The sequence below is a fragment of the Epinephelus fuscoguttatus genome, linkage group LG10, assembly GCF_011397635.1.
Source record: "Epinephelus fuscoguttatus linkage group LG10, E.fuscoguttatus.final_Chr_v1".
Lineage (NCBI taxonomy): Eukaryota > Metazoa > Chordata > Actinopteri > Perciformes > Serranidae > Epinephelus > Epinephelus fuscoguttatus.
The window spans coordinates 33255675-33268424 of record NC_064761.1 but is presented as its reverse complement, the minus strand read 5'-3'; the positions used below and the strand labels follow the sequence as shown (position 1 = coordinate 33268424).

The 12750-nt window shown below is 41.1% G+C and overlaps 1 protein-coding gene across 1 annotated transcript; it reads left to right on the top strand.

Annotated features, from left to right (window-relative positions):
- Window positions 1-10401: 10401 nt before the first annotated feature.
- LOC125895474 (mast cell protease 2-like) lies at window positions 10402-12530 on the top strand. Its single transcript, XM_049587338.1, has 5 exons — window positions 10402-10549; window positions 10752-10911; window positions 11081-11213; window positions 11398-11625; window positions 11728-12530. Exons 1-5 carry the CDS (start codon window positions 10492-10494, stop codon window positions 11893-11895), a joined length of 747 nt encoding a protein of 248 aa, XP_049443295.1. The 5' UTR covers window positions 10402-10491; the 3' UTR covers window positions 11896-12530.
- Window positions 12531-12750: the final 220 nt, after the last annotated feature.

Below are 12750 nucleotides of genomic sequence, written 5' to 3'. Positions count from 1 at the left end.
ATCTGGCTCCATCTTTCCCACATCAAATATCCGTGATCACCTACATCCGTGTGCGTAAAAGCGCACACAATTCCGTGTCCTCTCACCGCGGATGGTGTGATTTGATGGCCCGGTACTCATTGTAGCTCACTCTTAGACCCAATAATAATAATAATAATAATAAGTTACTGTGGACCTATATGCCATGCCTTTTAACAAAATTACCAGAAGAGTTCGCTGAAAAACAGGTAATGTAAGCCTGAATTACTCACATCCATCCCCGGTGAAAATCGCTGACATGCATGGGGGAATACAGCTTCTACAGGCTCGCCATAGCTTACTGTCAGGACTCAGGGACCAGAATTCGGGATGGGGGACCATCGGGATGGCGATATTTCGGTGTGGCGGCCTGTAACTGTTGGTTAAATGGCCCGTTCGGTTGGTATTCAGATAAATGGGGCTTTACTGGTATAATGCAATAGCACCACCCAACGGTGAAACCCGTGTACACGAAAAAAATGATCCACTCTAAATGTTTAGAGATTTTTGTACATGAACTCACCCCTACATTATACAGTATTTTTGCACTAAAACATACTGGACAGGAACTGTAACCAAATAACAGCCTGGTGCAGGTCGGTGCGCAAAAAAAAAAAAAAAAAAAAAAAAGCCTTGAGCAAATAGCCCCTGGTTCTTTTAAATGCCTGGGGTCAAAATCGATTTTGTGAAATAAACGCCCAGGCTACTATTTGGAAAAATACAATATCTGTGTGTTGTAAAAGCATTTTGCTCTGCTGCTGTAGACAACCTGTCTAAATGATGTCTTGAAGCCTGTCTGATTGTATGTGGGGGTTTTTTTCTTCATGTCGGCATGTTAAGCTTGTATTTTCAGTCTCTGGAGACACTCCAATAAATTCGCCTATACAGTATTGCACCAAATTGGCCTTTGTTTTACTATGTTTCATACACCCGACCCCTTGGTTATCTTCTGGAAATGAGCTTGTAATTGTAAATTCTTTATTTTCTGTGAAGTTAAACACATGACTAATGATAATTAAACGTCCACTCGCTGTCCATGGTGCTGAAATATGCGCCGAAATAGGTCCGATGTTTTCACTGCTCTCACCAAGTCGTGCATTACATGCAGACATGAGGTATTATGAATGTGAGAAACAGCTTCATGTCCTTTGAAACAGTTTTCAATAACATAGTATGTACTTCTGACAGGTCAAAGACCAAAGTGAAGTTTTATATAAGTTCATATTTTTGAAACTCCATCATCAGTAGCTCTGTGACGTCATGTCATATTGCCATACCTTAGCTTTTGCTGAAACGATGCCCCCTGTCCAAGCCTCTTAGTCTTTCCAGTCTAACATCTGGAGGACCAAAGGTTCAGTCACTGTCCAACTCAATACTTCTATAAGAAGCTGAAGGGAATGTGATCTATTGATTCTGGTTCCTAAACACGCACCACAGATAAACCCCCCAAAGGATGAGAGATAAGCGACGGCTGACATACTACTGCGTCACAACTCAAAGGATGTGGTTATGATATACATCTGTATTTCTTGTAAATTAAAAACAAGATGAACCATGCATGAGAAAAGCTGGGCAAATGCTATTGTGGAAATTCTCTGCTGCTGGTGAATAATGAAATAGAGACTTCTGCTGGCCGACAAGGTTTTTATTTTCTTTGCAAAGAAAAGGTCAGTCATTTATACCTGAAGACTGCCCCTCAGTGGCCTGGGAACGTCCTTCAGGGGTCTTCACAAAGGTCTTTGAATAAGTTGCTCTTTGTTACCTTTTGGTCTGCTGTAGGGACCAGCCCCCCCCCCCCCCCAATCAGGATCCCATCACATACCTGCTCAACTTGGGCTCTGTTCAAGTGTTGTAAGGAAAGGAAAGGAAAATAAGAAACCATCTGAAGTCAGCCAAGCAAAATTGAGTGCACCAGTTGCAGTTAAAACATTATAGTCAGGTTCGCAATGTCCTGATTTGAACCTTCTTTCAAAATTTTTGGGGAGTTTATAAACTATACATTTTTGGAATGTTTAGAGTCTGACAAACCCCAAAACCAATGTTTCCTTTTTTTTTTCAAAGTCCCTGTGGCGGCCATCTTGGACTTTCAAAATGGCAACCACCCATAACCTGTTTTTAGCTGGATGCAACATAATAAATCTAATTGTTTCTGAGTTTAGGAGATAATTGTATATTTCTCAAGGCAAGGAAACAAACAGGAACATTTCTTACACATTAAAAATATAAACTGATGCTGCACCTGCCTGTAATGAGTTTTGTGTCAGGTAAAATATTGCTATATCTCTTGTTATTGTATCTCCTTTTACTACACTTGACAACCTGCTACGTAGCATTAGCAGTTAGCTTTAGAAAAACAACAGTTAAGATTAGCTGAGTGGCTAGTGTTAACCACTGGTTGACATACCTCGCTAATGACAAACACAGTAAGTTATTTAGCAGTTGTCAGTTGAGAACTCACTTGACAGCTAAGATATAGGTGCGGACAGACAGCGTTATTCAGCCAGGTGACTCTTTATCTATTGATCTGACAGAGCAGAAGACTCTGAGAGAAAGGGTGTGTGCTATTGACACATACTGTCATCTTTGAGATACACCTTTATTTTGAAATTCCTATGACATGTCTGTGTCACAATTTCCATCCAAGCTCCTTCCTGAGCATTCAGTAATACAAGTGACCTAGCACCAGGCAGATAGTAATGGTAAGCAGCTAAGAAAAGACAGGGGAGGAGGATATTTACTTATATCGTCTCATATTGAGAAAAGGCGGCTGAATTGAATCACCGAAATTGTATTGTGGCAGACTTTGTGGTATCAGCAAATATGGTATCTCTGTCCAAAGGATCAAGGTGAGGTGACTGTACAATACAGCACAGATCTACTGAGTTTGGCAGATCAGCCATCTCCAATAGAACAACAAACATTAGGAGCTCCACGCTTCGTCATATAAAATAGTGATGCAGTTTTATTGATATGAAATTCAAGATAAAATCATGGCTAAAATCAACCCAACAGTGTACCCTTTACCCATTAATGCAAACACTTGATGTGTCTTATTAATTTTGTGGAATCTTGTTGTTGTTGTTGTTGTATAGTGAATCTGTACTCTCCACTAATTGTGTTTTTACATCACAGTTTTAACTTTCTTAACAAAGATGCCATTTTCTGTTTCGTGCCCAATGACAACAGGTGTAAAACAGCTTATATCTGACTCTGGTGCAGCTAATTAGCAGATTAGTCGATTAGCAATATGGATTTATATTAGGTCTACCTAACACAAACACAAGTCTTGTGGCTCTGAAAAGTTCTTTCTTCTCGACCTTTGTGATTGGTCTCCCACATAGGGCTATGCGATCATTAGAAAAATGTTCACTATCACGACTGCCTACAACACCGAATGCTTCTTCAAGCACCTCCATCATCAAAAAAACGCGGAAAAATGGTTGTGAAGAGGACTTGATGAAATATTTACATACATTTTACAGAGGACAGTGTTCATACGGGATTAAAATTACCCGAGGTATTTTCTCCGGGCCGTTTTACAGAAGGTAAAAGTCGCCGTAATTTTTACTGGCATTATCCATAATGATTACAGACATGGTGCGTTCGGACGGGACTAAAACCCCTGGTAATTATTACTTTACCCCACGTCTCCACGTTAAACTAATCCCGTCCGAATAGGGCTACAGAGTCAACACACGAATGCATGCTTCTCCTGGCATTCTTCAGTTTCCTCTGATGCTCCGAACACACAGCATTGTGCAATGTGTCTCAACATGCGAGTCTGGCTAACATCACCATTCTCACTTTTGATTCCTTCGAAATCATTCACTTTTTTTTCAATTTAAAGTTATTTTCAAAAAAAATCATAGAACATACATGTTACATGGGCAGACCAATAGCTCTCTTAAAAATGATATCTAAATATGTCCAACGGAGGTCATATAAAGCCAATTATAATACAATTTTACACACACACACACACACACACACACACACAAAAGAATAACACAACAACAAAAAAGCCAAAACAAAAGCAAAAGCAACACAAAAAACAGAGGTCTTCAGAGGTGACCCGTGTGGCCACAACATAACAGGTTAAGTAAAGTCAGGTCACAACTGATTTAATGTCCAGCCTAGGAAAGAGTGGTATTTTCTTAACTAGCTCAGCCACCTTGGACCACTCAGAATGTTCCTCATTATATAGTTCGGCCAAGTTCGGCCTTCATAATCATTCTCAAGAATCACAGATCAGTTTGTCACCTCTCACCCCATATTTCGCTTCTACTAGAATTCATATCTGAATCATTTCAAACCCATGAGAAATGATGTAAACTGCAGACTATTCTTCTCCAGAGAACCAAGTTTTTGTCACAGATTGCACAACCCTCTTTTACCCCTTCATTACCAGTCCTAATTTATTCATCCCTGCAACTCCAATACACAGATTTGCATACTTAAATAGCCTAGCATGGCCTTTCTTGGTGGACAACTTGAAGGGCATGGGATCCACTCTAGCCTCTGAACATATATGACTAAAAAAAACCTCAAAGATTGAGAGCTAACCTATACTGCTGTTTCACACCTCAGGCAGAGGAAATAGTTTATGATAGCAATCTATACTTCTTCCTGCTGATTACAAAGAATGATACACACAGCAAAAGCATTTCAAACAGATGTGACCGAGCAACAACCTGAGATACAAGACCCACACTTAAATGGAATCAGACGATGCTGTGCAAAAAATAAAGATTGTATCCACAATATATTAAAATGTGAGAGACTTTGATTAAATTAGTACCAAGAATTGACAGGCTACAGCTTATGCAGACCAAGGAAGGGAGACTCATTAAAAAAGTGCATAAATAAAAAGATGAATCAATAACAAAAAATAAACACTGTCGAGGTAAGGCCCGACACACCCAACCCACTTCAGAGAATTAGCTGCAGTGAAGGCCCCCTGCTGCTGTGTTGCCTGAAATCGACATTTCTCGGCCAACTAGCCACGACTAGGGCGACAGACACTCATACATGGCCCAACACTGACCAACAGCCAACAGTGTGTCAGGTCCTTTAGACTGGACCCTCGAGGTAGTCGGTGTAGTTATGCCAAAAAAAGGTTATTCGTCACAAAATATGTCTGCAAACTAATGAATACACTGTCACAACACAACTTCCAATTGAACGTTCATTTAACACCTGACTATACGACCATATCCCAGCTGACAGAATTACAGATTTCTCTGCATGGTGAAACAGTTTGGTTCGTATAAAACCACGTAAAGAATTGTAAGAAATAGATTAAACCATTGGTTTATCTGCTAAAACATAACCTGCAAATATTAGCATGCCCAGCTACCTACCTATAATAATAAGCAGCATAATTTCCAAAGGCAAGGAGCATGTCGTCAGCTATATAACATAGTATATTACTATACACTATTATTACCATACTCCTTCTGTGTGGAGTTTGAATGTTTCCCCATGTCAGTGTGGGTTTTCTCTGGGTACTCTGGCTTCCTCCCACAGTCATGGTGTGTGTTCTTCCTCCTACAGACATGCTGTTTAATTGACTTTAAATTGCCTGTAACTGTGTAAGTGTTGTTGTCTGTCTATATGTGTTAGCCCTACGATAGTCTGGCAACCTGTCCATGGTGTACCCTACCTCTCACCCAATGTCAGCTGGGATAGGTTCCAGCCCCCCTGCGACCCCCAAAAGGATAAGCGTTTACAGAAAATGAATAAATGAATGAATTACCATATCAATGTATAGGGTTACAGGTGTCAGTAGAAAATACTGTTTGGAAATTTAAACATAAATATAACCACTGTGTTGACTGTCCAACTATCTTTCTTTAGTTAGCATTCAAACCAACAGTGTTAGCATTAATCACATCTGATTTATAAAACTGGACTGCAATACTAGGGCTAACTAACCCTACCTAGCAACACACAAAAAGTGGTGTTTCTTAACCAATTTCTATGTCCTACTTCATAATACTGACTTTTGGACTGTAGCTTTAGCCTCAGTCTTTTTTAGTTGACATAATGGGCTCTAGTTTCCTGGCACAGCGCAGGCTGGTGAACCCCGCGCAGAGCTAGTTTCGAGCCGCGCAACCCAAGGTGCGCTGAGATGGGTGTGGCGGCGCAGCAGGGGGAGGTGTCGACAGATCCAGCTTGGCACAGTGACAATTTCGTGCCAAAAGGCTTCGCCGAAGGTGCACTAAAAGCTCGCCAACTGAAACCACGTCTACTGTCAGCGCAGGGGGAGCGCAGCCGGTGTAAGACGAAGTTTGGCTGATCAGCGGACAATGCGCACACGTCACCAAAACCTCACAGGCAGGTTTCCAGAATGTCAGGCACATTAACGATGCAATAAATACCCAAAAAGCCACTATTCAATGCAACTATCTGCAATCAGCACATAAATGTATCTCTATATCGACTGTCCCGTCACATCTGATGTCAGATCAAGGGGGATTGGCACCGTTTGGCACGCGTAATGGAAACCCAACCAGATTTGATTAAAAACAGCTGCAAACTAATGAGTTCACATCCCTCTCAGCCAACCACAAACAGCCACAGCATCAGCTAGGGAGTATATATTCAGCATCTGTCATCTCAGAAAAGTCAAAAGAAAAGAAACAGAGTGAGACTGTGAGAGAGAAAGAGAGAGCGCGCGCACGAGAGAAACACAACATTGATTTACAATTGTGGTGACCTCCTCCCAGGCTACCTTTGCATCATCAGCCCGTGGAGGTCTGCTCGCAGTTCCATATATATTCGGACACTGCGAGCTTGGACCTCCCGGACCAAAACATCAGTTTCCTCCTGGGAGGAGTTTGGCCGTCTGACGCTGCTGCTCTCTTCTGCCATGGCGAATTGAGTAAACTCTCATTACGCCTTCGCGCGGCACATTTAAGGGCGAGGAGAGGGGCTCATTTGATTGGTGTGATGTGTGTAAAACCCACTCCATGCCTTCTTTCCTCCCTCTTTCTGACTTGTGCCTGTAGGAGGGAGATGGGAAAGAGGAGTAGCTGCGCCAGGGCGCACGGTGTGCCAAACTTACAAAATCCGCCTGGCCACACCCAGTTGGCGAAGCGCAGGTGCGCTGCGCCTCCGCCGCGCCCGGTCTGCGAAACTAGAGCCCAATGTGTGCAGTAATGATATGCATATTAATGATCTTTTAACAGGTATTTTGTTTTGAAATGATTGAGCCGGAACTATTGACAAGTCAGCATTGACGACAGTTTTCAGCCAACTCAAGGAATGTTATTAGCATTAGCTTATGCCAGGTATGTCTTATCATGGCCCACAGCTCAATGATCAAACCATGCTATATGTGGCCCACCAAACAATATTGATTAATTAATTATGCAAGATTACTTAGCATTTTTTCCGTTCACCCCACAGTGGAAGACGTTGTAGATATGCACCAAGTAGGAACTATTCAGGCAGAACTTACGTTGTAGGTTTGTACATTTTCTACACAGATGGTAAACAAGCAAATGAATGGTTACCTAACAGCGGACATTTCGGACTGCTAGGTAGCAGACATGACCACAGTAAAGAAGTGTAAAGTCAAAGGTGAGGGCCGCCACTTTCAGGAGCGGTGGTAAATTGAATACTTTCTCACTGAGAGATTTTTGCTCAAAAAAGTTTGGACACCCCTGGTTTATGCTTATGAGAACACTCCGGACCAGCAGCCAGCATGACAATCTTTGCTGTCATTGCTACTGAGTGGGCAACATACAGTCAAGTTTTAATCGTCTCTACCACTTGTGGATGTTCTGATTCATACTTGCGATGCTCCCTGTGGTGACTGCTAGTGGGAAGGGCGAAACACCACCTTAATCATTCTCAGCGCACATGGCTTCCTGTTATTTTCCTTAGTGAACCACAAATATCTTATTGCATCTTTGTCGCTTTCTTATCAGTCAAAGGTTTCATGCAGCCTAAACTTTATGCTCATCACATGCAGAGTCAGTTTGGGTCCTGTTAATAAACTCATAAAGAAAGCGCCTGCAATCTGTATAGTGAAGCATCAAACACGACACACAGCTCTTCTTCCCTCAGAGCAGCATGATGAGGTAATTAATATGTCTTGTTACATATCAGTAATGTACAGTCTCTTGGCACTCTTTCTACCATCTGTGTGCCCTGATACTACCTGCCAAACGTAATGGGGAGTCTGCGAAAAGACACTTCTCCTCTTCCTTTCTGTTTCCAAGTACAAAACTTCCGCGACTACCTGCATGCAACAAGCAGTGGACTATCTTTTTGTTACCCAGGCACAACATCTGTGCTGTGGCAGTTTGAAGGAGTGCAGTGCTTTTATTATCAAGTTTCTCTTTTCGGTGTGGAGGATAACCCAAACAGTGTCTGGATCTTTTGAAATGGTGGGCTGTTCTGTCTCACACTGCAAGGAACATGATGTCTTTCTCCCAACAAGCTGAACATGACTAGGTCTTTTCACTGTAGAACATTATGTTTAAGTCCAAAGCAAATTAAACACCTGCCCAGCTTGATCAATTTTTAGTTTCGTGCATCAGCTTTGAGGTCTCGATATCCTTTAGATCGTGTTCAGTACTCTCACAAAATTAACAGTTTCATGTGCTTTAGCTAGCTGTGCATGTGTGACTGCAGAGGCCCAGTTTGGCTTCTTTAACTTGAATTCTCTGATGGAAAATGACTTACATGGCCTGTGGCTAGACTGTCTTTCTTTCTGTGTGTGAGACCCCCTTGTTGTCAAAGCTCTGAACAACTATCTGAATTTATTATTTAACTTACATATTCTTACCTGAAGTGCTATTTATCAGTCCAAACTGTTTTGGTGTGAGTTGCTGGGTGTTGGAGATATCAGCCGGAAAAAATAAAGAAACATTTGAAACCTCAACAGCAGCATCTGTTTTCAGAAATCATGCACCGGTTGCTCAAGATTATCCCCAGTCCTTGTTGTGAGCAGTTTCATGTAGGAACTATTTTCTTTCTAATGAACTGCACCCGACAACCATATCGCTGCGCAGAAGAAAGTGTGCATATACTCATGGACAAGACGCTAGTGCTTGTGATAGTGTGAGATTAAAAAAAAAAACATGGTGTCTAGCAGCAGATGCATGCTTCTTTCTGTGTGGTGATGCCTGTGCATGTCAGTAGAAAGAAAGAATAGTTCCTATATGAAACTGCTCACAACAAGGTCTGTGGATTATCTTGAGCAACCTGGTCATGATCTCTGGAAAAAGACACTGTTGTTGAGTTGCTGTTTTTTTGGCGCTTTGACCACCATAAGCTGGGTGCCCTCTAGTTCCATTATATTCAAGAGAGGGCAGACATCTCTTTGGCTCTCCAACACTCTGCGACTCACACCAAAACAATCCAGATTGATAAATAGCGCCACATGTAAGAAGAAAAGATGTATTTTTTATTTGAAGGTGTACTGCCTCTTAAAGCACTTTTCATTCACCATTGTATTCCATCTGTTGACTACAGTCGAGAGCCATATCGCCTGGAATCATCTGCAGCACTATTAGTAAAGTAGATTTGCAAAAGTGTTTGTACTACTTCCAGTGACTCCAGGCTATCATTTCACATCTATCATACAACTGTCTCAGAGCCTTGATATTAGATTTTATCTCACGCCCGAGGTTGAGCAGCTTCCACATACGTTTACATATAATGAGGACCGTTTTTCCAAATCTGTCCTGCAGTAAATCAACTGCAGAGTCATAATTGCTGCGACTGCCTTTGCATCGTTGCCAGTCAACTTTGATAAGATGTGAAATTTCTTTCTGTTGCAAAAAGCATCATTATTGTAAATAGCAGTTTTGTACTGGCTCCAAAAGTCAGCCACACACTCACATTACTTTTAAATTGCTCAATCATCAGCTTTGGAAAGAGTGCTTGTTGAGCTGAGATCACACAATCAGCACACACAGACTGACACAGTCGCTATCTAGCTGAATTTTACTGACTTAATGTGGCTGGTTACACAATTAAGGAATCATTTGATTAACATAGAAGTTATATACTTTATGTAGCCCAGCGGTCACATTTCACAAATCCTTTTTAAGACATGGCAAAATCAGAATAATGTTTCCTTTGGGGGCGTGTGACCTCTGAGAGAGCCACGGCATTCAGCACGTGTAAAGGCTCTTAAAGGATCGTAAAGGCTCTGTGTGTTACCACGGAGGGATCAGTATAATCCTAAATATAGTATATGTATGTTAACCACATTCACCATACTGTATGTACTAAATTAAACAGTATCTAAAGAATTTAAAATGTAACTTTTGTCATGCTCTGGAGGTGACAGAGACATCCTCCTCATGAATGTCGTTCAAAGCCACATCGTTTGCATAATATGCAAACTACACAAACACTTCCTCACTCCTTAATACAGGAAAGCATTTAAAGACTGAATTTGTCAGTGATGTGAGCCACTGCTTTTTAGTAGCTCAGATTGACTGTGATCTCACCATGTTTTTCCGCTGTGAACTGGTTATACTGATAGTCGGGCTGACTCTCGATGGTCAAGGTAAGTTAAGTTCTTACAGCATTATATTGTACTGCTTCACACAGGGTATTATAGCATGGAGGTTTAAACCACAGTACGTAAGTAACCACATTTCACTGTCAGTACTGTGAGACAAACAGTGCATGAGGATAAATGAAATTCTTTAATCTGTTTCTTTTGCCAGTTTAGTTTTCAGTTTTGGTCACACGTGCTCTTTTTTCAGTTCGTACAGGGGAAATTGTTGGAGGTCACGAGGCTGTTGCACACAGCAGGCCCTACATGGTGCTTTTGGACCAGCACGAGGAGAATGGTAAAAAAAAAAACTGCGGTGGCTTCCTTCTGAGTGAGGATTTTGTGATGACTGCAGCCCACTGCAAAGCCCGGTCAGTTTAACACACTTCATATTTACCTGTAAGGAATATTGGGGCCCCTGATAAGAATTATCCCAACAACAACCGAGACTTCTCATTTTATGAATACAGTGCTCTGATGAATAAAAAAGAAAAAAAAAACTCCCATAAAACTTTTCTGCACTCAATTTTGTCATTTCAGGTCCTCCTACGTCTTACTAGGACTTCACAATTACCATAACAAAATTGGTGTACAGCGTGTCATGGTGAAAGAAACATTTCTACATGAAGACTACAACGAAGCGACTTATGAAAATGACATAATGCTTCTTGAGGTAAAAGAGTAAATGATTGCTTTTAAAATCCTTGTACTTAACATTTGTCATCTCCAATATTTGTATATCAGTATGTTGTAATCAAATGCTTCATTTAATGCCTTTATCGAGAGGAGCATTAAAATACTTTACATACTGTTGTTCAGATTTTTAAATACACTTTTATCTCTCCCTCTTCCTCAAGTTGAGCACCAAGGCAATTCTCAATGAAAATGTGAAGACCATTGCTCTCGCAGACCAAGGTGATGGCTCTCTGCCAAAATCATGCACAGTCTCTGGCTGGGGAAGAACAAACAGGACCATAAAATCACCGTCTCTCATTCTCATGGAAGTCAATGTAACACTGACTGACAGTGATCAGTGTAATCAGGAAAAAACATACTGCTCTAAGGGACATAATGGACCAGCTGAGGTACGTATTCCTGTAACATGGCAGGGACAAACAAGCATTGGTCAACGATGATACTCAATTCACTGATGAAGCAATCACTGCATATTGTGTATGTAATTACAGGGAGACTCTGGTGGTCCACTGGTCTGTGAAGATGAAAAGGCATACGGGGTGGTGTCCTCTCGCAAACTGGACTCAGATGGCCTGGAAATATACAGTTATGCTAAGATCCCGTACTACAAAAGCTGGATTGAATCCAAGATGAAGCCTCAGAGAAAGCCCTACATCTAACAACTGTTAGTCACAGCATTTGAATTGAGTATCTGTATGATGCTGGAGAGCCGGTAACTGAGATGCTAATATTGCGACTGATTCCACCGTGGTGTGAGTGCTTTACAAAGATTTAATTAAAAAAGTGCTTGACTTCAATGTTTCAAAATGATACAAATCACATTTTTGTTCAGCAAGAGTCAGTAGATGAACATGATTCTGTTCATTTAAGTGACATGCTTTGGCTTTAATGGTACAGCTGTTTCTTGTTTGTTTTTGGCTGCAGGGGGCTACAAATTGACATCATTTTTTTGTAAACAGACTATTGATTATTCAAAGCAAAATCCAAATTTAAACCAAACACATGCAGTTTTTTTCCCAAGGCTGGGCTTTAACAAGCCAATCATAAATTAAGTATGGCTTAATATCTAAAAAAAATAAGTTTAAACTCAATTCTGTTTGATGTTTGTTGGTTGATGTCACGCTGCTCTTCAATACAACATTATATCCTTTAAATGTATTAGTACTTTGTGCTTTTTTGACTTAATATAATGAGAGCACAGGATCCTCTCAGTTTGTTTTGTATCATCCTTTTAAACAAATAAACTGTTGCTCTCTCACCGTGTTCTCTCTGCACTTTTGTACCCTTCTCTGTATGAGCGTGAATTAACTCACCAAAAGACAATGCTGCCTCCCTGTGACCAAAGTGCATTAATGCAGCAACAAGGGTGTCACTGAAGTCAGAGGTGAAATCCATTTGTAAGCTCTAAATATAGTCAAGCCTCTGCCTGTTGTTGAACAGATCCTGTAACTGCCTATCTCACAGAGTCAACGGACAGGACAAACATGAACAGCATCTGTGATCTGTCGTCACTT

Coding starts and splice junctions, on each gene's coding strand:
- LOC125895474 (XM_049587338.1), top strand. CDS start 10,492: ATGTTTTTCCGCTGTGAACTGGTTATACTGATAGTCGGGCTGACTCTC. Junction 10,550..10,751: donor GCTGACTCTCGATGGTCAAG/GTAAGTTAAGTT, acceptor CTCTTTTTTCAG/TTCGTACAGGGGAAATTGTT. Junction 11,626..11,727: donor GACATAATGGACCAGCTGAG/GTACGTATTCCT, acceptor ATGTAATTACAG/GGAGACTCTGGTGGTCCACT.